The sequence below is a fragment of the Trachemys scripta genome, chromosome 8, assembly GCF_013100865.1.
Source record: "Trachemys scripta elegans isolate TJP31775 chromosome 8, CAS_Tse_1.0, whole genome shotgun sequence".
Classification (NCBI taxonomy): domain Eukaryota; kingdom Metazoa; phylum Chordata; order Testudines; family Emydidae; genus Trachemys; species Trachemys scripta.
The window spans coordinates 59,691,393-59,719,389 of NC_048305.1; the positions used below are offsets into that span (position 1 = coordinate 59,691,393).

The following is a 27,997-nucleotide window of genomic DNA, read 5'->3' on the forward strand; positions in this document are numbered from 1 at the left end:
ATCTCTTTCTGTACACACCTGTTGTCTGTCCCATACTTAAATTGCAAGCTTTCTGGGGCAGGGACTATCTTATTTTCCCCTACAGTGCCTAGCACAATGGGGTCCTGGTCTAGGACTCCCAGGTGCTACAGTAATATAAATAAGCTTTAGGTGTAAGTTGGTTAGATTTTTTTCTTTAAATGAAGAAGAAATTGGAGGGCAGCTGCTTGTAAACAACAATCCACAGTAAATGTAGCTCTGTAGAAACATGTATTTTTCAACACAATACTTCATTAAAGTAAAAATGTTAAAGCATCTTGACAGCAATTTCAGTGGTCTGTTGTCACTTTTCAAAACACTGACACATTTTTATAACAAAAATACTTTGAATAAGTAGAGAAGTTGTGAATAAAAATGTACAAAAATGTGTGTAAAGGATGGAATATACACTTATGTACATTCTTTGTTTTTACTTGATTGACAGTATTATAATTTAAACATTGTCAGTAAAATCTGTCTCTACCACATGCTGATACTGGCACTTCATCTGCGTCTCACCTCTTGGCTAGTATCAGCCCCTGGTGGTTCTCATAGAATTCATGGTGGTACTCACGTTCTACTTGCACAGGCAAGAAGTGCACAGATTTCTTTATCTGGATGATTAGTTCAGCAATGAACATCACCTTGGAGAGGATGTTCTGCTCTGGCACCATACAATGTAATTCATTCACTGAATTTAAAATGAGTTAACAAGCTTCAGTTGGTCCTCAGTAATTTCCTCATGGGACAACCACAGCAACCATTGAGATCCCAGTGAAGACAGACTTTGAAATATGTCAGAGATCATGGCAATCCAGCAGGAATCTCCAAGTAGGACTGGATTTCCAAATTCAATCCTGCTATGTGGTAGTGGCCATGGTGGACTTCATCTTTGAATAGAGATCCCATGCAGAGGGGCATCTTACCCAAAAATTTGGGGTCTCTCTGAATGGCAAATACAAGAAATCCTCTGGACATTAAGAAGAGTGTGTATGCATCAGTTATGTAGCACCGCACAAGGTTCTGTTGATTCAAATGGCCATTTCAGCAGCCATGTTTTCTGTATCACCACATAAACCAGTATCTTCTCTCTGACATTGCAAACATGTAATGTTTGGCATGAATGCCAGCACACAATATAATTCTAGTTGCCAATTTGTTAATGGGAAATGAGAAGATACATTGTAGATGTTCTTGTCAAATCAAACAGCCCCTTCATCAGACTGCTACATCTCGTCTTCCACCACCATGGGACTCCAGAAATAAACCTACCCTCTGATCTGACCAGAAGACTTTCAGTCTGCTGCTCAGTGCATCAAAGAAAGCCACTTTTACAAAGTTGTCTCTTCTATCCAGCAAGGAAGGGCATGTCTATATGTGGGTACATCAAAACCTCTGCTAGTTAATTCCTGGCAGATGCAGAAGATTCAAAAAATCTGTGATTCCATATGCTGGCCCAGATGGCCGTGGCTTCTAGAGTCTCATATTTATCGAGGCTGACTCAATTCTCTATCCTGCTGTCTGTCAAACTGAGAATCTACCCTGGAATGATCACTCATGATCAGGCATCCATGCTCCATCTTAAACTGAGTGTTGTCTTCCCTCATGGAATGGTTACTGAGGTGATTTAGTTCCAGAGATATAGCTTTGAATGCATCTCCCAAGATTCCTGGCTTTCAATAGCTAAGGGTCTTGCAATTTTATATGAAAATAAAAGTTTTAATTGTGATACGTTCAATTCTCCATGGATCCCCGGGAATGCCCTATCTGTCAGCTGGTTTAGTCTTCATTTGTCTAGGTCTGATTTTAATGTGAATCCCATTTAAGTTCATCTGAGAGAGACAATTTCTTGAAATAAGTTAAAAATAATTAATAGGATCATAGTGTGCAACTGAGCAGTACTCAAGTCCAATGAGGAATTAAAAAAAAAAAAGGGGAAGGTATTTAGAGCTACTGATGTGATTTCAGGGATTCTCTCCTCTCTAGAGGGATGAAATCCAGAATTGTCTAGGAATGAACTCGCTTCAGCTTATATCCTTGAAAGCTTTAGACCACAGTATTTTGGTTGCTGTGAATGTAGGCCTTATTACTTAGGCAAACACCTCTGGGAACTGCAGTCCTTTATTCACAGTAGAGGTGGTGGATGTGGGCAGCAGCAAAGCAGCACCCCCCCAACCCTGCCCTGCCAATATGCCTCAACCCAAACCTGATAGGAACACTCATCCTCCATGGCCATTTCAGTCCTAAACTTTTTGTGTCTGTGCTGTCAACAAGAGTATCGTTGACTACCAATACTGTTGTATTTTGTGATTACAAACTAAGAACTGAAATTGATACCACCCAAGCTAAATAAAGCTATTTAAAGCTGCACACTTAAGAACATGGAGGATTTTGAGTACTGAAAGTTGAGGTTAAAGCATGGAACAGAGCTTCAAGAAATCTGGCTCTACCTCAGGCAACTATGGCCTCAGCAAAGTCCATGATCAAGAGCCGTGATAGAGAATTTCAAAATCCCCAACAGTGTGTCCTACTCTTCAAATAACAGCACTGCATGCTAAAACTCTCTTCTGACAAGAAGACCATGATAATAGAACTCCTTTCCCCATTATAATGCTTTTAATTACAATCAGGGCAATAAATGTTATAATTGGTGAAACACCAACGGAAGCATCAAATTGAAATCTCAAACCACAAAGCTACCAAAATTTTGTGTAAGGGACTGATCTGCAATAGAACTGATATTTCAAATGGCCAAATACTGTAAATGTCCAATAAAATGCTGCTCCAGTATTGTCCAGACTCTAGAGATTTAAATTAAAAATAGTAATACAAAAAATAATGACCCACTCTGTTCCAAGGGCCCAGGAAAAACAAAGCAGTAAAATGAATATATATATTTGTTTTTATGTTCCAATTAATTTTAGTTGTTTGATTTACATTAATTCATCTAAAGAAGTAGCAGCACTATTACAAGAAATATATATTGGAAAAAACCACCATATAAACATATGACCTTGGCTTGAAATGACTTTGTTTTTTCCACAGAAAAGGTAGCAGAGGTGAACTTTAAATGGGATTATATAAATCATTCAGCCCTCTGTAAAGAAATCATTCACTGTTCTTACTCTCTTAAGGTCTAAGTACAGGAACCAAACACATGTACTGTGAAAGGGATGGGCCGGACATGAAGCCGGGATTTAGAATAAATATTAAAAATCATAGGATCAAACTATCTGGTATGATCTGGTCACTTTATGCTGCTCAGGGGGTGCAAAGTAGCTGGATTCTTGCCAGAAATGGCCAGTGGGGAACTCCCTCCACTAGCCTGCTGGGGCAACTGCTCTGCTGGGAGTTCCTCCCCCAACCCTAGTGGAGGAAGAATGTCAGGGGATGTGCATATCAGAGTGTCAGTTGGAGGGGAGTGTAGGGTGGAGTACAGTGCATTGGTCCTCCACAAGTATAGGATCTCTTTGGGACAGTATGGAGGTGGTATAAATTACAGTAGCCCCCAGGATGATTTAACTGTCAAATTGATGCAGAATAGGAAGCTGTAACTGGCTCACTTAGATCTTCACCCTCCCTTATATTGACGAGAGCTAAGATGCAGGGGAAGATGTTAGAGAACTAAGCACTTCTATTAAGGGTAGAGTCTCCAAACCCAATTAGGGAATATTCCTGAGGTATACAAGGCACTACCTGTAACATGAGGTGCTCTCATGGAAATAGGAGACAGACTTGTTGAAAGTCTCTGGGTAAGACAAAAGGGGTAAAATCAAGGGTGATGTCATGATAGGGATTTACTACAGACCACCTAACCAGGAAGAAGAGGTGGATGAGGCTTTTTTTAAACAGCTAACAAAATCATCCAGAGCACAGGACTTGGTGATGGGGGACTTCAACTACTCAGACATCTGTTGGAAAAATAACACAGCAGGGCACAGATTATCCAACAAGTTCTTGGAATGTATTGGAGACATTTTTTTATTTCAGAAGGTGAAGATAGCTACCAGGGGAGAGGCTGTTCTAGATTGGATTTTGACAAATAGGGAGGAACTGGATAAGAATTTGAAAGTGGAAGACAGCTTGGGTGAAAGTGATCATCGGCCCACTTCATTGGATGCATAGAATGGAACATATAGTGAAGATATATATATATATATACACACATACAGAGAACATGAAAAGGTGGGAGTTGCCTTACAAACTCTAAGAGGCTAATTAATTAAGATGAACTATTGTCAGCAGAAGAAAAAAAAAACTTTTGTAGTGATAATCAAGATAGCCCATTTAAGACAGTTTGACAAGAAGGTGTGAGGATACTTAACATGGGGAAATAGATTCAATGTGTGTAATGGCTCAGCCATTCCCAGTCTCTATTTAAGCCTAAATTGATAGTATCTAGTTTGCATATTAATTCAAGTTCAGCAGTTTATCGTTGAAATCTGTTTTTGAAGCTTTTCTGTTGCAAAATTGCCACCTTTAAATCTGTTACTGAGTGGCCAGAGAGGTTGAAGCATTGAAGGTATGATCCCATGAGAAGCAAGTATAAGAGGAAAAACAATAGAAGACAGTTGGCAGTTTTTCAAAGAGACACTATTAAGGGCACAAGAGGAAACTATCCCACTGCCTAGGAAAGATAAGAAGTATGGCAAGAGACCACTCTGGCTTAACCAGGAGATCTTCAATGATCTAAAAATCTAAAAAGAGTCCTACAAAAAGTGGAAACTAGATCAAATTATAAAGGATGAATATAAACAAATAACACAAGTATGTAGGGACAAAATTAGAAAGGCTAAGACACAAAATGAGATCAAACTAGCTAGAGACATAAAGGGTAACAAGAAAACATTCTACAAATACATTGAAAGCAAGAGGAAAACCAAGGACAGGGTAGGCCCATTACTCAATGGCGGGGCGGGGGGGATAATAACAGAAAATGTGGAAATGGCAGAGGTGCTTAATGATTTCTTTGTTTCAGTTTTCACCAGGAAGGTTGATGGTGATTGGATGTCTAATGTAGTGAATGCCAGTGAAAATGAGGTAGGATCAGAAGAGGCTAAAATAGGGAAAGAACACGTTAAAAATTACTTGGACAAATTAGATGTCTTCAAGTCACCATGGCCTGATGAAATGCATCCTAGAATACTCAAGGAGATGACTAAGGAGATATCTGAGCCATTAGCAATTATCTTTGGGAAGTCATGGAAGACAGGAGAGATTCCAGAAGACTGGAAAACGGCAAATATATCACCCATCTATAAAAAGGGAAATAAGGACAACCCAGGGAATTACAGACTAGTCAGTTTAACTTCTGTACCTGGAAAGATAATGGAGCAAATAATTAAACAATCAATTTGCAAACATTTAGAAGATAATAAGGTAATAAGTAACAGTCACCATGGATTTGTCAAAAAAAAAATCGTGTCAAACCAACCTGATAGCTTTCTTTGACAGGATAACAAGCCTTGTGGATGGGGGGAAGCGGTATATGTAGTATATCTTGATTTTTAGTAAAGCTTTTGATATTGTCTCGCATGACCGTCTCATAAATAAACTAGGAAAATGCAAGTAGATGGAGCTACTATAAAGTGGGTGCAAAACTGGTTGGAAAACCTTCCAGAGAGTAGTTATCAGTGGTTCACAGTCATGCTGAAAGGGCATATAACAAGTGGGATCCCACAGAGATCTGTTCTGTGTCCGGTTCTGTTCAATATCTTCATCAATGATGTAGATAATGGCACACAGATTACGCTTATAAAGTTTGCGGACGATACCAAGCTGGGAGGTGTTGAAAGTACTTTGCGGGATAGGATTAAAATTCAAAATGATCTGGACAAACTGGAGAAATGGTCTGAAGTAAATAGGGTGAAATTCAATAAGGACAAATGCAAAGTACTCCATTTAGGAAGGAACAATCAATTGCACACATACAAGAAGTACTGCGGAATGGGATCTGGTGGTCATACTGGACCACAAGCTAAATATGAGTCAACAGTGTAACACTGTTGCAAAAAAGTGAACATTCAGGGATGTATTAGCAGGAGTGTTGTAAGCAAGACATGAGAAGTAATTTTTCTGCTCTACTCCACACTGATTAGGCCTCAACTGGAGTATTTTGTTCAGTTCTGGGCACATTTCAGGAAGGATGTGGACAAATTGGCGAGAGTACCGAGAAGAGCAACAAAAATGATTAAAGGTCTAGAAAACATGACCTGTGAGGGAAGATTGAAAAAAATGGTTTTGTTTAGTCTGGAAAAGAGAAGACTGAGAGGGGACATAACAGTTTTCAAGTATGTAAAAGGTTGTTACAAGGAGGGAGAAAAAAATGTTTTTCCTCAACCTCTGAGGATAGGACAAGAAGCAATGGGCTTAAATTACAGCAAGGGAGGGTTAGGTTGGACATTAGGAAAAACTTCTTAACTGTCAGGGTGGTTAAGCACTGGAATAAATTGCCTAGGGAGGTTGTTTGGGAATGTGTGTTTAATTTTGATGGGCAATATCAAAAATGAAATGTTTCAACACTTTCAAATCAGATTTTTTTTTTAAGAACTGTTCACTCTATGACAAATCTGTCTTGACTTTTTTGTCCCAATTTGGAATGAAAAAAAAAAAGTGAAAATATCAGAATTGATCATGGGACATAAATTCTGGGGGGGGGGAGAGGGTTGGTTGTTATTTTTGCCCAGCTTTAGTTACTATCATCATAAATGTCATTTCCCTAAAGCTGCAGACTAACATAGTACTTAAAAACCAGAAACTTAAGCATAACCACTGCTGCTTCCAAAAAATTAAAACGTAAGGCCGTTTTACGGCTCCCTACAGGGAGCACCATGTGGGCTGACTCCTGTTGTCTTTATTTTGGGATTTGGGTCTAAATTAGACAAGGCAAACAAATGAAAGACTTGTCCCAGAACTATAGTTCTAGAAAAGGAAGGAGAAATTACTGAGGGGGAAAAAAACAAAAATGAGACTTCTTCTTGGAAGAAGTATTATATATACACATTACAAATGATTAAGAAATGACAAATCACCAGAGATAATCTCCATAAAGAGGAAAGAGAAGACAAGAATGACATCTCTTGTAATATTGAGTTCAAGGATGCCAGAATGGATTAAAATCGTCCCAAGAGTGAGATTCGTTACCAGCTTTCAAAGAAACTACTTACGTCCACCATGTACAGGACTAATGTAGATTCATACTAGATTAAACCCTCTCCTTCTCCTTCATTACAATGTCATGATACTTTAAGCATTATCTGAGCAAACAACATCTTGCATAACTTTAAGTAGATTTGCCAGGTGCTAAACTAGCAGGAGGCACATAATGCTTTTAGGGTTGAAAATGAGGCAATTATGTTGTCGGAGTCTGATTGGCTGTCCTTTCACTTTTGGAATATGAGATGAACAATTTAGAAATTGGCTCTGAAGAAATTCTGTATATTGCACCTGTTCACTTTATTAAAACATTGACACCTCCACAGGGGTGAGGGGAGAATATTGGTCACAGAAGCAATGACATCTGGGTATATCTGTTCTTACTATTGATTAAATTGCCTGACAACCACATGGGGAAGTTAATTACTGGGAGGCAAATTAACACCTTTGCAAGACAATAGAGTAAACAATAATTATATTAAAAACACAGGAGGCTTGAAGCTTTTTTTTTTTTCTTGAGCCTGAAGCTCTAGGCCCCATCTTAAAAGAACCACTGCTATACAGCTCTGGGGCAAATGGATTGAACCATATTGACTAATGTCTTTATTCACAATGTTTAACAAGGAACTTCTACTGCCAGTGATTCAGCTCAGACTGTTCACAATGAGTCTTTCAATTAAGATTTAGAATGAGACTCACGTGGCATAGCAATTGGCTTCCAATCCTGATGTAGCAATTGGGTCTGTTTTGGTCAGAGGAGAGGCAGTGGGCACTGAGTGAATGATAACACCTCCTATATACTATGAGATTGCATGGATCTTTCATAGACACATTCTTTCTCCCTTCTGAATCAATGATAACATAACCTATCATGGCACAAAGTTAAATCTGTCTTCTTTATAGATTAAAGGAGTCCTTCACCCTCCAGTTTTAATTTTAAGTTTGATTTATTAAGTTTATGTAGCATCTTCTCTCCCAGTTAAAATGGAGTACTTGGAAAACCAGTAATGGATCGTCAAGCTACTGTACAAAAGCACTTCTATTGAGAAAAGTGTTTCTTTGCAAAGGGTATTGTGGGATTCCAAATGCATTGTCTTACTATTTCCAGATCAAATTTGCTCAGTGTACAAGGAGATATATTTAGTTCTAGCTACTAGCCCTGCAAACTCAGCCTGTGATCTGAAAGCCAAGCTGGGCGCTCTCCTTCCTTTGCATCAGCATAATAGAATGTACATAAAAATGTACCCATAGGAACATCTGTGCAACCCCATTGTCTCTAAAGTATGCCCTCAGCAATGCTTCTACAACCCCTGTACTTTTTAATAGATGAGACAAGAGCAAATGAGGACATACTGTACAATGGCACAGCTTAAACTTGTCAGTTACCTTCAGACATCATCCTAAATAGTCTTTCCCACTGCTAAGGGAAACACAGGAAATACTGAAAATATCAAGATAATTTTAAACTAGTTGTTAGCTAAAGGTAATCTGGAAATATGTTAAGCATTACTGCTACAAATTAAATGAGAATGAGACTGCATGTGAGCTACTGAGGGCACAATTTGGAATGTAGGGTCTCATCACCTGTGATGGTATGGGAGAAAGAACAAACCTAAGCTGGTGTCCACACTGCAGGTAGACTCTGAACGGTTGGCAGCTGGGGGGGAAAACAAAAGAAAATATAAACTGAGCTAATTTGATTTGGAGCTATTGAGGCAATACAAATGGAATCCCCTGGTACCCATTTTTACAAAGATAATTTTCAGAGTAAACTACACCCAAGGAAACAGCAAATATCAATGGCTTATTGGGGGTGAGGGTAGTCTTCAAGTAAAAGAAAAACAAAATTGTACTGGATTTTTCTACTAAATAGAAAAGTGGTTACAGCTAAACATTATGGACCAAATTTAACCTTGCTGAAACTTCTCTAGAGTCATCCATCAACAAACATCTCACATAGTAATCACACTTAAAAGTGCTTGCTTAATGAAGAGGATGGGAGAACAACAGGTGATGTTAATCACATTGAAAATGCACTACTGGAAGAAGCTGAGATACTACAGAGATGAGAGTGGGATAAGAACCTTTATAGAAAAAGCAGGAATTTGCCTATTGAAAGTGAGCCTTAGCACAAATCTCACTCCACTAAACATAAGCTTCCTCCATGTTGTTATTTTACCATTTCCCCCAGAACCTCCTTTGTTGTGATAAGACTCAACAACAAAACACCGTTCTCTCAAATTGAAAGAGTGAGTCACCTGTTTTCCTGGTGGTCACCAATAAGGCTGATCCTATATTTGCTTTTTACAAATTAAAGCACTCACTTATTATTACTCTGATTTTAGCAACTACTTTATCATTGTAACTGGCTTAATGACAAATCTCTACAAGACTGTAGAAATACGTTCTTTAAAATATTATAGTATGATTTTGTGAACCATGTTGTTTGGAAGTATACATTAAGGTTCATTTTCAGGCTTCTGTAATTGACAAGAGGATTTAAGGAGCAGATTTTCAAAGTCACAAATGTCAATTAGGTGTCTAAACTTCATTGACTTTCAGTGAGTGCTCAGCACCTAACTACCACTAGAGCTTTAGAGAATCAACCCCTGAAAGCTTTTATGTTTGTGTTAGGTGAAACAGCACATCCAAGATGGTGTCTGAAAATAGTGTGGAATTTTGTTGTTCCCAAAATACAGTAGACAAGTTCACCATACTATTAATAGATAATTCCCTAAATCGTCCTCTGAAAAATAGGACCAGACACATCAGAGCTATTCTCTTCTGTTGATTTATGTGGATTGTTCATGAAGTGAGATTGTTCAAGATGCAAACACTGTCCACAAAAATGAAAGATACATGAACTTTAACTTTACTGACATTTATTTCAATAATAAGTAGATTGGCCCTTCTAGTAGAGTCTCTTAATGAATTTTCTTTTGTCCTTTAAATCCCATTCTTTTAGACAAGATGATTTCAGGAAGAGAGTGTTAATAATTCAATCTACACGAAGATTTGAAAAAAAAATAATACAATGTCAGGGTAGATCGTTGGTTGGTGTAAATCAGGATAGCTTCATTGAATTCAGGGGAGTTATACTGACTTACATCAACCAAGAATCTAGCCCTCCATTTCAGATAAATCTTTCAGTGTTTTCATTTCTTCTGATGATTATGTATCACTATTTACAAAACGCATCACTGTTCAGCAACAGGAAATCCAGCAGTTATTAAGGAATTATGCACTCTTTCAGATATTCTTTATGCAGCCTAAATCCACTGACTCAAGGGACTTAAAGAAATAACATAAAAAGCAATGCAGCTGTAATAATACATTTCAATCACAATATGATGGAGGCTGGGCTCATAATGAACAACATTTTCAGCAAAGATTTATTCAAATTTTAAAATCAGTTGATTTAAGCAATTTTCATGCCACTTTTGTTTTGCTTTCTGCAGATGCTGAGTTTTCCTTTCACAAACATCTGTGCCAAGCACATTTTCAAGTGTAATGTAAGAATATTTGTGGAGAGCAAGGCCACAGTCTGGCCTCTAAATTTGTGCATAACCACAAATTTGTGAGGAGAAAAATACATGCTTTATTGGGTTAATACCTGTAAGATACTGTGGCCCTGATCCATTTAGGCAAATGCTTAACATGTAGCACACACATCAACTCAATTAATTCAGTGGGACTACTTACCACATGCTCATTTAAGCATGTTTCAGGACTGGCTTGGCCTGATCACTTGAGCCCAAGCTGAGTAGTAAGATATCTATCCAAAGTCTATACACATGTCTACAGTATCTTGAGAGTTATAACATGTTTGCATGGGAAACATTTTGCAGTGGCCCTTTCCAAAGTGGCTTTGAAAATATGACTTGTGTTATCTTTTATAAACAGTAAAATGTAACTTTTCTATATTTCTAATGAATGCATAGAAACAGAAAAGGATAGCATTCAAAAATGTGTTCTTAACATTTGATCTCTTAGCTAAGTCTCTATAATTCTTTGTACGCTTCTTCCCCTTTCTTTTCCCGCCACTTCCTTTTCAAAACAAACACACCAAATGACATTTATTTCTTATGGGGTGATTTCAACACCAACAGCCTCCCGTTCAAGGAAAGAAAAAAATAAATATGGAGTAAGCATTCCGTGTATGTGCACAGGATGAAAATCAAATATCAGGATGGAAAAAGATTTTTACTTTCAGGTTTTCAGAAGTTATTTATAACTTAAAACATGATTATGAAAATGGCATATATTTGATGAGATGTCACAATTTTCATAAATAGTCTTAATAATCCTGTCATCCATATCTTCATATTTGTTTTTTAACAGTCCTGCTTTTTATTATTATTATTTTAAAACATGCAGTGCAGTGTCAACAATTAATTTACAATAGTCAATGTAATTTTCTTTTAAGAAGCTAGGACTGGAAGGGAGCTCATGAGTCATTTCATCTAATTCCTTGCTATCATAGCAACCACACTTAAATGCCACTGAGCAGCCCACATGCATCAGCATTCATGTCATGCTCCCTGTCAGTACCGGTCCTGGGCCAGGGAAGCTAACGATCCAATCAGCGGACCAGATTCAGTAATGAATCCTGGTCATGTGCCACCTGACGCACGTTGCACATATGCTAAGAAGAAGTATCAATACGTTTCTTTTATTTCTGTGAATTTTGTGGAAAATTGTTACTATCTTTTGGTAACACTTTTTTTCATGTAAGTTCTCAGTGGTTTGAAGCAATTTATATGGGATGTTGCTAGGTATTGTACAGTTCTGTGGTACTATAGAAAATTTTCTGCTTGGGCACCACTCAAATCTATCTTAAGTTATTGTTATTAATAAAAGACATCTTGATAAGGATATTTATTCCACTAAGTACTATACAAATATAGAAAGATAGCTCCTGTCCCTCTGATCATGGGTTTAGGCTTTCAAAGGGCTCAGCATCTAATATTGGGACTAAATGTTCAAAAAAAAGGTCTGCTCCCATTTAGGCAGGTCAGTGAAGTGGCTGGCTTTTCAAAGACACTCAGCAGACCTCTAGGGCAGGATTAAAGCAAAGGCAGTACAGGATCCCGCCCTTCTCTCCCGTGCTCAGGTCTTTTCATCTCACCTCTCCAGACAACGTGCAGGTAGGTGTCAACTTACTGGTACTTACCTGCTAAAAATGAAATCATCCATTATGGTCTGAGGTGGGGAGGAAATCCAATAGGTACAAATACCAGCCAAAACTGGGCAATGAACATGGAAGGAAAGAGTGGAGAATCCTAAAGAAACATCATAATTCCTTCCCTCTAAGATGGCAAAAGACCATCATGTAATCAAATTACTACTGGGATTCTGTAAGTGTTTGTTTGCGGACAATGGTGGTGCACTATGCAATCTGACCTCATGATGAAATCACACATTTGTCAGAAATCTGGGCAAAAAGTATTGATGCTAATTGTCATATTAACTCGTATGCTGCAATGTCTGCCCATTGAATGGGATGATGTGGAAGAGGGTGCAGCAGTGAGCAGATGGCTCAGGGAATGTGGACTCAGGGAATGTGGGCCAGGGAATAATGCAGAGGATATGGCCATTTACCATTCTCCTGGTATCTGGAGAAGAGAAAAGTGAGGGGGGATTTGATAGTAGCTTTCAACTACCTGAAGGGGGTTTCCAAAGAGGATGGAGCTAGGCTCTTCTCAGTGGCGGCAGATGACAGAACAAGGAGTAATGGTCTCAAGTTGCAGTGGGGGAGGTCTAGGTTGGAGATTAGGAAACACTATTTCACTAGAAGGGTGGTGAAGCACTGGAATGGATTACCTAAGGAGGTGGTGGAATCTCCATCCTTAGAGGTTTTTATGGTCCAGCTTGAGAAAGCCCTGGCTGGGATGATTTAGTTGGTGTTTGCCCTGCTTTGAGCAGGGGATTGGACTAGATGACCTCCTGAGGTTTCTTCCAACCCTAATATTCTATGATTCCATGATGTGCAGGGGTCTCCATGGATTTTAGGGCATTCAGTGGGTCATGACCTGACCCTTGTATGCCCTCACAAAGACTTCCTCTGGAAAGGGTTTTTTCTACAGATCTAGTAGCTGATATAGCAGAATACTTACAATCCTTCTTCTTTACATGGGATATTTTTTATTCTTGCTTAAGAGAATCCAAAAAGCCTTTTAAAATAGTAATGTACTGTTAACAATGTCGTCTTCACAAATAGTATTCATCATGCTGGTTTGACAGTCACACAGTAAAATGAGTATGCTTATTATAATCCCAGTCCATCAAAGCTCTGGGGACTGACTCAGCACCACTTGGCGTCTTTCCGTGGATATTGGATGGAGTCCTTGAGCACATGGGTGTCAATGGGATAGGTTCTGTGCTGAAAATTATGTGTTTGCTTAAGTGCTTTCCTGAACGTTGTTATAAGTACAGGTGATACTGGAAAAGTTACACAATTTTTAAACCCATTTGTAACTGGCATAATTTCAGAGGCATTATATATGTCAAAATAGGCACAATTTATTGTACATAAAAATGGGGTAAATGAAACATGGATTCGTTTTGACCAAAAGCACTCTCTTTATGCCACTATTAAAATACAGCTTCTTAGAATATTCTTCTCATGGAGGATCGTGCTTAAACATGAATTCAGCCAAGGTCCTTGAGACACTAATGAAATGTACTAAGAATTTAGCATGAAAAGTTTCAGTATGAATTTTTGATAAGAAAACAGCTGCTCATCTTGCAAGGGTGGTAGTGAAGTCTGAAGGCCAGAAGATATGGCTGTGTGTATAAGATATGATAAGGAATAAGCAGATGGCTTAGAGTAAACAATTCAAAATAGCTGTCAGTTCTTTGGGTGAAAACACAGTATGTTTTCTAATATTAGGAGGTTACATGAAACTCAAAGAACTAACTGTGTTTTGAGTTTCTGGAGGGAAACTACAATGATAAAGCCAGCCAAGGACATTGTGAGAAAAGTAATATGCTACTGGAAATGTTCATTGCCCAAAGTGGGATTTGAGTTCTTGTAAGATGTCAGAAAAGAGTGTGTTAAATTAAATCTACACATAACAATGACTGGGACATTTCAGATTTGAATTTTGTTAGCCTACCAAATCTTTATTAATCATCACTGTCCTAGGGAGAAATTGCTGCTAGCTATGAATTGTTCCTGGAAAAATCATCCATAGCTCAGAGGTGCCTATCTGGCAGAAGACACCTGATTTTTTCCAATAATATGTATGCTAATTGCTCACCTAATTTGGTGTGCATTTAACATGATTGCATGCATCAATCTGTTTTCTGTGTCTGCAAGAGGTTTGTTAGATATACACAATAAATGGCTATATGCATGTGCCACTGCAGTATGTATCTACAAATTTGACTTTCAACTGTACTTAAATTCTGACATATACATTTTGGTAAATTAGGCCTTACAATTCTATCTAGGAGAAAATTTTATAAGCTCTCTACTTTTCTTAGGGAGCAGTGGAGCTAAGAGAATCATTTTGAGGGGGGTTTTCTTGTTTTTTTCTTGTTTTTTTTTTTTTTTTTTTTTTTTTAATTCATTAGTACTAGAGAGCCATAGGAGATTTTCAAAGGCACAGATGGTAGTTAGGCACTGAACTGGTATTTTATGCCTTTGAAAATCTACAAATATACCCTTTAATTGTTTTATCTGAAATAGACAAAGGAGAGAGAACACTGACAGCAGACAAGTAGTCTTAAAGAGAATGTTTGCAGTCTTATTCTTTAGGACAAATTCCGGCCATGGATACATGTGTGTGACCCCTGTTGAACGCAACAGCAATTACAGATCTGCTATCTGTGGCAGAGTTTCTCTGTTTGATGGCACATTTGTTATATATTTAAACTAAAAAGGAGTGGAAAGCAGGAAAGTTAGAAAACTCGTAAACTCACATATGCAAGTTTACCTGGATTTGAGTTACATAAATAACACTGGATGAAATCCGTTTTGTGTACAGAAAACCAGCACAGGGGTAGTGCATTGGGCTGTGACTGAAAGGAGCCTACGTTCTAGTCTTTAATTCAATAATGATATGCTGTATGACCTTGGACAAGTCATTTCCCTTTCCATCATCACTGTCTTGTCCTTTTAGACTCTAGGCTCATTAGGAAAAGAAAACAAAAGGCCTCTGCACCCCCTTATGCCCTCAAATCCATTAAAATGGGATGTTGGCCTGAGAAAGGACTACAGGAATTTCCCTTATTTGCTGCAGGGAAATTAAATGTGAACTGTTTAAAATGGCCTCTTCATTTTTGACAGTTTTTCCTGAAATATGCTATTAACATGTATTAAATAATATCTCCTATGTTTCAGAATATCCAAAGCATTCATAATGTCTCATAATTATCAGTTTCAATAGAAAGTTGACATTACGTGAAATTTCTGTTGGAAGGGCTTTTCAAAAAGTAATATGATTTATACAGTTTTTGTCATTCCCCACTATCTTCTGTCAAACATTGTCACTCCCTCTCCTTCCCCCTCCTCCCCCCACACCCACATACCCAATTCAGAACAGTACCAAATGCCGGACAACATTTTTCACCTATGTTGTCCTTCTTTCAGTGTATGTCTTTATACAAAATATTCTAAAAATGGAAGGCAGAGATTTTCAAAGCTTGCCTAAGGGATTTAGACACTCATATCCACTATATTGTCCACGTTTATTGAAATAAATTCAAGAGATAAGGGTGTGTGAGGGGTCAAGGGAAATGGTTTAATGGAATTCCTATTAATAATTTATCTACTTTCATATTGTTTAAGGAATAAATCTAGTAATAATTACCAATATGCTGTGTTCATGTTAAACTGACATGCAGATCAATACCATATTTTTAAATATAGTTGAATTGCCAATATTTTATAAATGTAGGGCTCCAGTATTAGCAATTTTTTCCCTTGACATTATGCTCACTGCACACTGAGAGCACACCGTGAGTGGGTTTTACTTTTTTCTTGTCCTATTGATATGTTTAATAATCTCTTTCCGAGATACTGAAAACTATAAGGCTAGACATCACAGATTTGTGGCTAAGTCTAAATTTGATGGGGATGGAGTAGCCCGCTTTCCAGATATTGATTAAAAAGGGGTATATTTGCAGCCATTGCTTTGACTATACATAAGTGGTGAAAAGTCCAGGTGAATACTAAAGCTGTAGACTCTTTTAATAATCTCTGGCCAGATTCCCTCAAAGACGGGTGGTGATATAAGGGTTATAGAGGTGTTGAGTTGTTCAAAATGACATCCCTCTCCCCTCACTCAATATTTACTGGATGTAGCGTCAGTGAATTGCTCTTCATCTACTTTCAGACTTCAGCCAAGCTCTCCCTTAGCTGAGAGATGGCACTGATTGCATCTGATGGGAGGGAAGGTGCTATTGAGCTCTGGATATTTTTGAATTGTGTATTGCTCAGTCCATAGAAAAACAGGTTTTATACTCAGTTATCAAGGCTCCAATGGGGCACAAAGATTTTTCCAAGCATCCATGTTGTTTAGGGAAATGATCTTGTCCTTCATGGTGGACTGCCCAAGGCTGTTACTGCTGCAGTGAAACTTAACTGTGTGTGACTCAGGGATCTCATTTAAACAAGCTGTCTTCATCTCTCTAGTAACACTAATAAACTCCATGGAGTAGAGCTGAAGCTAAGTTTTAGCTGTCTTTCTATCCAGTATTCCTCAGGTCTGGTGTAAGGGGCTGCCCCCCCACGCCCTCAGAATACCACATGTATTTTAAGATGGATACTGCCCATTGATGTTCAGTAATTCTCACTGGCATTATTTATTAAAATAGACACCTGATAAATAATTAACCAAAACATTCCTGTTGGTTAACATCCAGGGGAAAGTATCTATTCATAACCACATTGATGAATCTCCGCCTTATTAAACAAAGTCACTATTCTTCTCAACAAAGGGAGAAGAGGTGTTTAGATAGTAAGCTCTTTTGGGGGCAAGAACAGTCTTTGTACAGAAGCTAGCACAATGGAGTCCCAGTCCATGAGTGGGGCTTCTAGGTGCTATTGCAATATAAATAATACTGCTTGAGTAAGATGCAGTAACAGAAGAAAATCTGCAATACCATAGTGGCCATTATTTTTACTGGGAAACTTATCATTGACCTAAATATTCAGCAGCAAAATCAACATGGTATCATAAGAGATATGATATGTAGCAGCTTAACACATTTACAATCTGAGACAAACAAAAAGGGATGTTACTTACTTGTAACTGAGGTTCTTTGAGATGGACTTTGCATATTCCCACACTTGGAATATGTACTGAATGGTCCAGCCTTCTACTGTTATTGACTGTTAAAGCACTTGTGAGGCCCCCTCTCACCACTCCCCTTATCACTCCAGCACATTCTCAGGATGGGGCTATAAAAGGGAGCACTGTAGCAGTTGTCATCTCAGTTCTTCCCACCATTAATGCACCTAAGTGCTTTCCACCATTAATGACACTAGTGCTCCTTAGAGGGGAAGAAGGGTTGGAACGGTGGATATGCAGAGTCCATCTCAAAGAACAAGTAAATAACCTTCATTTCTTCTTCGAGTGTCCTCTGCATATTCCCACACTTGGGAAGGTTTAGTCAATGGTAATCAGAGTAGGATGGGGGGATAAAGAGCCTTAATTTAAATAAGGATTGAAGAACTGATCTGCCAAAAATGGGCACCTGATCCGGTTTAGATATCTATCACATTATGCTTACTAAAAGTATGCATAGATCTCTACACCAATCTTTACCAATTTCAGCTAGTGGGACATGTTTTAAATATCCCGGATCCAACAAGGAGACAATTGGAGATACCACTGATGTGGGAATCTACAAAAGAGGTGATACAGCTCTCCTACGAGAGAAAGTAGGTATTCAAGGCAGGTGGAGGGGAAGCATAAGCAACAACCCAGGTGGTGAAGTATCTACCTTTTGTTTCTTGTGAGCAGGGAGAGACACTGCAGGCTTCATTATCCATGCGTCTCTTCCCTTGTCTCTGCAAAGATCCAACAGAATCTGAGGAGTGGAGTTTTGAGTGAAATTGTGCAGTTATAACAACAGACAGTATTGGTGCCGGGGAAGAATTCAGATCCAAAAACTGACATAAAAGGATGGTCAGATGACCCCATATCTTTATGACTCCAATCCCTTCTTCAGCTCTGCATGTTCATGGTCCAAGAGACTGAGTCCCCAGTATGGGGAGTGGGCCCAGGTACTGACAAGTGTTTTGTTTTGACTTTTTTTTTTCCTTCTTCAGATCTTTGGATCTGGAGTTTCAGTCACAGATGGACTTGTACCCTGGTAGGAATCAGATCTGTGAGTTTAATCAGAGAGTGCCCAGTCTTTAGAGCTAGATCCTGATAGTTTAGAATAGAAGGCTTCCTAGAACTGTAGGGTACTGGAGCTGATTCAAGCTTCTTATCCATTTTTCTGGAGCCTTAGAAATCTCTGACCTGGAAGATTTAACTGATGAGGCTTCCTGTAGTAGGAGGGACTGAAGGCTATTTTGCCTCTTGTTTCTAGCTTGTGCTGTGAACCCATACTTCTTGGTTTTTGGATCCGCTATCAACAGTAACTATAACTATCTAACTACAAACACTTAATACTAAACTAACATGCTAGAGCACTGAGGGGAGGGCAAAATGGGATGCACAAGAACTCTAACAGACACTACTAGTAGAAGGCTTCACCATTCATTGGCACAAGTCAGCACATGTCCCAAGGGTGGACACTCAAAGCAGTGCAGTCATCTATAGATAAAATGCAGCTCAAACGAGAATATTTTCAGACAGAAACGAATCAAGGCACTTGTTGTTACCAGGTGGCTTCATCTGTCATTCTTGAATCTCTAACCAATATCACCTCCCATTCAAACAGGACAATATATGGGTAGGCAAAACTACAGCTTGTCAGTACCTACAATGTAATTGTACTGATGTATAATGTTCTAAGTGAAGGTGTGATTTCAGAAATGTACAAAGATGCCAAAATGGAGGAATTTCAAAGAAGGATGCTTTATAAAAATCAACAAATAAATATATGAATATTTTAAATAATGGTTGATTCATGGCATCCTCTCAGATCTCCATGGTCCACATCCTCATTTCAGGAGCAGGACCAGTGCTAGGGCCTTGAGCTGACATTTTCAAAGGAGCCGAAGAGAATTAGGCATCCAAATCCCATTGAAAGTCAGTGGGAGTTGGATGATTAACAATTCCCCAGCCTCAATTAATTCTGATTGGTCAAAGAGAAATTAGGGTATTTTTCATTACAACAATGAATATAGAAAACATAGTACTTATAATCATTTATAATCAAAAATTTTAATGTTCAGTTTTTTTCTCCCCTTGTTTCCTGTTCTTGCATTGCCTTTTTTTCTCTCAGTCCTGTCACCCCCAGACTGTATCTTTCCTGTCTGCCATACATTTTATTTCATTCTACAATTTCCACTTTTCTCTACTCCTCCCTCACATTCCTTCACTTCTATTTTATACCTGAATTTTTTTTCCCTGAGCTCTCCTTCCTTTTCCTGCCAGCTGGCTAGACAGCTGTTCCTGATAATACTGAGCAAATGAGTTGTGAAAACAGTTGTTCAGAAGCCAATTTTACCTGCAGTTTCCATTCTCTATGGGACTGGAAGTCCTGGGGATGAGAAGGAGGGAAATGGTGTGTGAAACAAACCCTGATGTTTAGAAGAAAGCCAGTGTGACACAGAATGTGTTGGGGGAATGAGATGGAACTAGTCCAGTTTAAACAGTCCTCAGGGGACTGTAGATAAGCATTTGGAGTACCAATTCTTACATGGATGAGTCATCAAGTCCATGTTAATTTAGGGGCAAATCCAATCCCTGTGGTCAGCCCAAATATTCCAGCTGGGTAGGATGGATCTCAACAGCAGAGTTGGGGTAGGAAGTGTGGAAGGAATCTTCCACTTAAGGCTGCAGAGCAGAGGTGGGCTATAGTGACAGCTGCAGTTCTAGTGTATTTCTGCTGCAGAAGGAAAGACTTAGAATCTAGGTAACAGTGAATTGGCCAATGCTGACCCTTCTCTGATCTGTCTCCTCCCCTTCTCATATATTCATTCACGCTGCCATGGAAAGGGCCAGCATGGAGCTCGGCTTAATCACTTACAGGAGATAAATATTCTCTGAGCAGCCTGCTCAAATCCAAAAATAATTCCACTGTCCCCACTCCCTGTTGGAGGTTGGGTTAGCATTTGTCCTATAGGGATCAAGGAGTTATAATGAGTAAGGCACAGATCCAGCAAAGCACTGAAGCATATGCTTACCTTTAAGCACATGCATAGTCCCAGGGGCTTCAAAGGGACTGCTCACCCCTCATTGTTAAGGAAATTCTGTGATGTTCAGTAACACAAATACAAATATTTTAAAAGATCACACCTGACTCTTCAAATTCGCTGTTGTAAGCATTCCAGGTTTCACTTATGCGAAGCAGGGTTTCTTCCATGGCTTGAATGTCCATGTACGGACAGTTGCACTCTGGGAATCTGGGGCCACACTGACACCAGCAATCATTATCTTTGCAGATAAACTCCCCCTCTGAATTGCAGGCAATATAACTCAAAGCTGCCTGCACAAAACGCTCCTGCAGATATTCAGGCAGGATGAGCTGAAGACCTTTAGAAAATAAAATAGGAATAACCTCATTTAAATGTGAGATAGGGTTGACCCAAACAGATTCAACAATCTACATATAATATTGACAAAGTAACATTTTAGATACAGAAGAAAACTATGTGGCCTAATTAGGTCAATTTACCCATCTGTCTAGCATTCCCACCCTATAGTATTTTTCCTCTCTCAAGGCTTAACCTCAGATGAATTCCTTATTTCCATCTGAGTTCAGAATATCAATCCTAATAACCGGTGCTTTCCAGATAGAAGGTTTACTGGAGTACTTTCCTTCTGAGGAGACTGTCAGTATAAAAAGAAGGTGCGGGGCATGGATTATATCAACCTTACATTGTTAAGAATTGATGAATAAATAGCCAGAGTCATAAGGGCTTTTCTGTAGCAAAAAAATGCAGTGGAATTACAATCTTGATATTAGCAGTTAATGTAAACTTTGGAAAAATGGATGTAGAGAAACCAAAGACACGGGGAAAGGGAAGCAAAGAGGAAAAAAAAGGGTAGTCACACATTATTCTTAATACATTTTTGTTGTTTCCTTTTCACAACGTGATGTCTAATGTATTCCAATTATCTGTCCATAAAGCTGTGAAGACAAATGAGGAAGAACAGAAACTATGAGCTAAAACCACCACCCCTTTTTTTAACTTATATGCTTATGCTTCATTCTTTTATCATTTTATGTAGGTGTTTGGTGTCTTAATAGTATGCTGCAAAAATATAAGTATGATGATTCATTGTCAACTGTATTTCAATGATGTTGCACAAAATACAATTGAAGATTTCCTATCTGTTTTTATTAAGTGCTGAGAACCCAGTTCTCACTGGGAGTGCCTCAAGGGGGCACACTCAGCACCTTGCAGGATTGGGCCCATAGGGCCAGATTTATTATTCCAGGATTCCTGTTGACTTCAGGAGATATTAGATCAGGACCAAAATGATTACCGCCAAACTGGTTTGTATGTCTCGGAAGGGATTTTCAGAATGTCTAAGTGAGTTGGGAGAACAAGTCCCACTGAAGGTCAATGAGACTTGTAGGGTAGATTTTCAGAGGTACAAATGGGGGTTAGGCCCCAAACTCTCATTGAAAGTCAGTGCGGGTTGGGGCTAAGTGCCCCTGCCCTTGAAAAAAATCTCCATGTGCTCCTAACAGTTAAATACATCTTATTTGTTTTTTTAATATATGTAATGATCCAGAATTCTTGCAACTGGAAATTAAGACCTACTTTTATAATAATTAAGTATTATTTGCATGATGCCAATGAGTAGCATGATTATATGGTAATTACTGAATTCTAATTTAGTTATGGCTGTCAGTCATGCTAGGTACAATATTAAACAACAACAATAAAATATAACCAGCTACCTTATTAATATTAATCTTTTGCCAAAGCTTTGGGGCCAGATTGTGATACTCTAACACTGAAAAGTATCTAAGTCTGCAAGCGGTCTGACTGCAATCAATGGGAACACTTGCGGAGCAAATTGCTTTTCAGTGTGAATAAGAGTATCATAATCTAGTCCATAGATAAGAGGTTATTTGTTATATCTGCCTCTAGTAGACAGGAGCTTGTTCAAGTTCACAGGAAAATCTTCCTTGTTTTTAATATATTAATAAATAATAATAATAATATACAATTTTGCAAGTTGAAAGCCATACCACAATGGTTTGAGAACACTGATGCCATTGCTAAAACCAGTTGTTACTTAGGCATGATTGTAAACATATCGACATACTTCTGAAAAGTCTTGAAGTTGCAAAGTGAAAAGAAAAGCTCAGTAGGCAATCCCGAGCCTTTGTTAAACATGACTACATTAAATATAAAATAGTTTAAGTAGCAATAACATTATGATTTTAATGGTAATCCAACGGCATGTATCAAATCTGTCTTTGATTGACATAATAACCACTTTTCTACCTATTTTATTGAAAAATTTTGTGTGATCAAAGAGCATTCCAAAATGGCAAATTATTTCTGCAGACACAGTGGAAGAGGTGAGCCCCCAAGTAAATAACATCATCTATCCAATTGTTTTATGCCTTTAAAAAAAAATCATGTGATGTTTAATCTATGCTGTCCTTAATGTACTCATAAACAGCTAGCCAGACAGATGTAGGAGAAAAAAGAATGTGGACATATTCAACAGGGAGATAAAATAATCCTGATAGTCTATCTTGAAAACTGAAAAACACTTTTTATATTATATTTTGCCAATTTATGGCCTGATACTGCAAACATTTAATACAAGTAGTAATTGAGCATCTCAGTAGAAATTAGGGGTGCTACTTGCACATGTAGATATTGCATTAGCAGCAAATGTTTGCTGGGCTGGAGCCTTAATTTGCAAAATGAGCCAAATCTTGCTTCCTTTACACACCAAGTAATCCCACTCATGTGATTGGGCCTACTCAGATGAGTAAAGCAACTACAATTGGGTCTGTTAGCTGCAATAATACTGATCATCTATACACAGGACCCCTTGTGTAACTGATAAAAGCAATGATTAATGGCTAGATTCTGCCACCTTTGCTGATTTAGGGTTTTAGGCATGAGTAGATTTTTCAAAGCATTTAAGCACCTAAAGATCCACATAAGCACCTAATGGGATTTTCAAAAGTTCTTATGCAGGATAGATGCCTCAGTTTCCTGGATTTTAATGGGACTTAGGCACATAACCTTTTTGGGTACTTTTGCCATAGACACTACAGCCCAGATTTTCAAAGATACACCTCTACCCCCATATAACACTGTCCTCGAGAGCCAAAAAATCTTTCCACGTTAAAGGTGAAACCACGTTATATTGAACTTGCTTTGATCCGCCGGAGCGCGCAGCCCCGCCACCTCCCTCCCCCAGAGCACTGCTTTACCACGTTATATCCGGATTCGTGTTACATCGGGTCACGTTACATTGGGGTAGAGGTGTATTTAAGCACCTGAAGAAGCAGATAGGTACCTAACGCCCATTGATTTTAATTGCAAGTAAGTGCCTAACAAGCTTATTTTCTTTTGAAAATCTCACTAGGCAACTAAATACTTCTGAAAATCTGGCTCCAGGTGCCCATCTGCATCTTTAGGCACCTATATACCTTTAAAACTCTGGCCTAAATTTACTCTTCAAATCGTCCCATCAGTTTCAATTGGGACTACACAAAATGAGCCAGGATGTAAAAATGGGTCTAAATGTCATTTCCTGTTCAGTGTACACTTCGGAAGTTTTGGCTGGGTAAAGAGTGCATACGTGATTGATTGCTAAATAAGGCTGTAAAATGTTAACAGACTTACATTATTTTCTGATCAGTACTGACATTGTTTCTAGTGCAAACACAACAGGAGTTACTGACACTTCCTTCACTTTGTCCAGAATGTGCTTATTGGACAAAAAAATAGGGAAATGACCTTTTATGAGGGCAGCAAAGGTTAAAAGAGAGAAAATAAATATCCCCTGTTCCATAAAAAAATAACAAAATTGCACCTACGTACCTTGTAACTGAATCTTATTTTCAGGACTCTGAACCAGAACAGAACTGACAGAATCTAGGTTGTCATAGTTACTGCAGCCAAGAGGACCAGTCCGGGTTTCTGTTACCTAATGGTAAGGGAATGGAAAACCATTTGCTACATTATACAAAACAAGCTACTGTGTTAAGAGTTTGTTTAATGAAATTCCCATCCAAATCAGCAGGTTGTACATTTTGTACGCTGACAATGCAATATTCTCTCATTTTATCAGGTAAAAGTATCGCTACACATATTTTACCAGTATTATTACAATGTTTGGTGTCATTTCCATAGCAAGGGATTCCTTAAAATATGCTTTATCAGCCCAAGAACTTAAGGCATGTTACATTTCTTCATGGCTGAGTGTTAATGTGAGTTCACTATAAATTAGACTATAGCTTGCACCAAATTTAATTCTCACACCAGTGCACAAAGCTGTAGCAAACCCTGCACTAGAGATGGGGGGCTTGATTCTGATCTTACTCATTCCAGTCTTACACAAGACTAATTCCACTGACTTCAGTGGATAGGCTCCTGATTTATTTCAATGTAACTTAGGAGAAAATAAGGTTTTTGAACTCTAGTGTTACCTTTTATGAAGTGTTCTTACAAAAGCTCCTGAACTTGTTGGATGCCTTTCAATTAGGAGATGATCTAAAATAAGGCCAGTCTCCTATAGAAATTCAAGCTGTTTGTAATCAGAGGCACCAGCTATGTCTAACTACAAAGTCAAATCACAGCTGAACTGATCAAAGCACGATAATTCCAGATGGGGCTGTGTGATGGGGTGTGAGGCTGAAGCACTGGAAGGAAAGAGATGGGACTGGGGACATGAAGTTTATTTAATTAATGGCTATGAAAAGAATCTCAGCCAAAGTGAGTAATTCTGCATGCTTTATGCAGTAACATGAAGATATTTTCTAAGCTTTGTAAAACTATGTTAAGGGCTAGATCGTGACTTCAGGCCCAGCTCTGTGTAAAGGGTAGTACCTAACTTAGATACCCAGCAGTAGCCCTTTGAGGCAAGGAGTCACAATTGCCCCATTTCCTCCTTGCACACAGGAGCTGGTAACTTACTGCTAGTTTTTACCAACACACCTGAGCTTTTTCAGGGGCAGCACAATGATTCCTGCCCCTCCCTATGGGATTGACTCTAAACTGACAATCAAGCCTTGAATCCATAACTGAGGATAGGAATCTTGTGAGAAAACTATTCTTGTGATGTCTCCAGTATGTCTGAGACTGTTCCCCTGGGTATTTCTACTTCCAATTCCATCTGACATCTTGATGCACAAGAACTGTTAGCTTGTTAATTAAGTTGAACTCTCCTTCTAACCAAAAGTAAGTTGAAGTGCAATTTCCATTTGAGCCAAAAGTTCAGGTTGTTTTGTTTCCAAATTGTTTTCAATCTCTAATGCACACTACCACTTTTTCTTTAGACATTAGTGCAGTTAGTAGACTTAATTCCAGCAATTAGGACTTTGCTTTTCTTAATTAATTACAGGCATTGAAAGACAAAAATAAAACAGTATAATTCAGGTTTGTTTGTTTTTTTACAATGGGGATTGTTTTATTTTAGTTGGGGTCCCTAACCTATGAATACAAAGTCAACACACAACAAAAAAAAAAAAAACCTGATTCTTATGGAGCCTAATTCATTACTGAGGCCCCTTTACACCAATTCTGCCAGTGTAAACCTGTCAGTCCCAGCCTCTGGGGACTCCACTGCTGTTAGAGGTTCAGTAGGTGTAGTTGTCTCTGTGCCTCTCCACTGCAAGAGCTCCCCAGCAAGGAGGTGTGCCGGGGTTATGGGCCATGGCTATCATGCTGCTGTACTACAGTTATTCTATGATGCTGAACTAGGCCAGAGGGGCTGTTGGCAATTTGAGCAGCATCTCAAACTTTTCTAGCCTGCACAGGGAGGCCAAAGAAGCCACCAACACCTTTGGGATAGAGAAGGTGAAAAGGTTGTGTAAAGCTACCTTCTTCCCCTACCCAAGTCCTGCTCCAAGCTCATATCAGGTGCAGTATTGAACTAGGCTCTGGAGTTTGTTTGGCTTTCCATCTGAGAGCAGGCAGAAAGAGAAAGGAGAAGCTAGAACAAAAGTAATACAAACAACTGTTCTTGCAATCTACCCCAGCTATGTTACTTTAGGAGCTCTTGGAGAAGGCACCTAACTTACGAGGTTGGGAAACTTGATTTCAAGATCCACACTTAAAATAATGTGACAGACCCAGACCAGTGGGTTTTGTAAAAGGTTTTGAGTGAACCTGGACCATTTTATGACATTGTATTAAAACCATTTGAAATGTGTGGTTGCAGGAAGGGGAAGGGAAGCCATGGGTAAACTTGGTAGCTTCTGCTCAATTTAAGATTTTGAGCTCTTTCAAATATAAACCTCCAAGCAAAACACAAGGACCCTGAACTGGCCAGGGTATAGGAGTCTGTTAGAGAACAAATATACTGGTCATTGGATGAGTAGTTTTCTGTTCCCTGAGTGACCAGAGCAGGGGCTGCACCAGAGTAATCAGGAACCTGTTAGAACCAGATAAGGCAGGCAGGCTAATTAGGAGACCTGGAGTCAATTAAGAAGAAGCTGCTAGAACCAATTAAGGCAGGCTAATCAGGGCTCCTGGGTTTTAAAAAGGAGCTTACCCTAGTTTGTGGGGTGAGCGTGAGGAGCTGGGAGCAAGAGGTGCAAGGAGCTGAGAGTGAGACGCTATGCTGTTGGAGGACTGAGAAGCACAAGCGTTATCAGATACCAGGAGAATGGTCCTGTGGTGAGAATAAAGAAGGTGTTTGGAGGAGACCATGGGGAAGTAGTCCAGGGAGTTGTAGCTGTCATGAAGCTTTACAGGAGGCACTATAGACAGCTGCAGTCCACAGGGCCCTTGGCTGGAACCCGGAGTAGAGGGTGGGCCTGGGTTTCCCCCAAACCTCCCAATTGACCTGGACTGTGGGTTCTTCCAGAGGGGAAGGTTTCTGGGCTGTTCCCCAATCCACATGGTGAATCTCTGAGGCAAGAAAATCCACCAATAAGCACAGGACCCACCAAGATAGAGGAGGAACTTTGTCACACTGGTGTCGGGGGTGGGATCTTGGGGCGCACAGTGTGGCGGAAGAAGGAGGGTGATTTAAAAAAACCCACAACAACAACAACAACAACAAAAAAGGAGAGGGTTTATTTTTTTTCACCACAATGGATGAGGTAGTGCGAGCACTGATACAAGCTACGGTGGCCCAGCAGGAGGCTACCCGTGTCCAGGCAGCCGCTCAACAGGAGGCAGTGCGATTGCAGCAAGAGACTAATTGCCTGCTGATGAACCAGGCTGCTCAAGACCGAGCTATGTTGTGGGAACTGGTAAACCAGGTAAAGTCCCTTACAGAGCTGAATCACGGCCACGATGGGATGCGGCTCATACGGGCCAGCCATTGGCTGCAGAAAATGGCACGGGAGGATGATGTAGAGGCATATCTTCTGGCCTTTGAGAGGATAGCCCTACGGGAGGCCTGGCCTTGAGATCTGTGATCTGGCATCCTTGCCCCATTCCTGTGTGGGGAGGCCCAGAAGGCCTACCATGATCTGCTTGAAGAGGCTGCAGCAGACTACCCCCAGCTGAAAGCAGAGATCCTGGCCAGATCTGGGGTAA

General features: G+C 39.3%; 1 protein-coding gene across 6 annotated transcripts in view; it reads right to left on the bottom strand.

The window, feature by feature from the left end:
* The window catches only part of BRINP3 (BMP/retinoic acid inducible neural specific 3), a 317,084-nt gene that overhangs the window by 67,224 nt on the left and 221,863 nt on the right, over positions 1 to 27,997 (bottom strand). For 5 of the 6 annotated variants that reach the window (XM_034778429.1, XM_034778431.1, XM_034778430.1 and 2 more), the window contains exons 5-7: positions 24,329 to 24,434; positions 20,598 to 20,834; positions 18,127 to 18,213 (exon numbers count right to left, since the gene is read on the bottom strand). In XM_034778429.1, coding sequence (XP_034634320.1) covers positions 18,127 to 18,213; positions 20,598 to 20,834; positions 24,329 to 24,434 — 430 coding nt within the window. The remainder of the gene's footprint in view (positions 1 to 18,126; positions 18,214 to 20,597; positions 20,835 to 24,328; positions 24,435 to 27,997) is intronic. The other variant, XM_034778434.1, reaches the window with a different exon arrangement.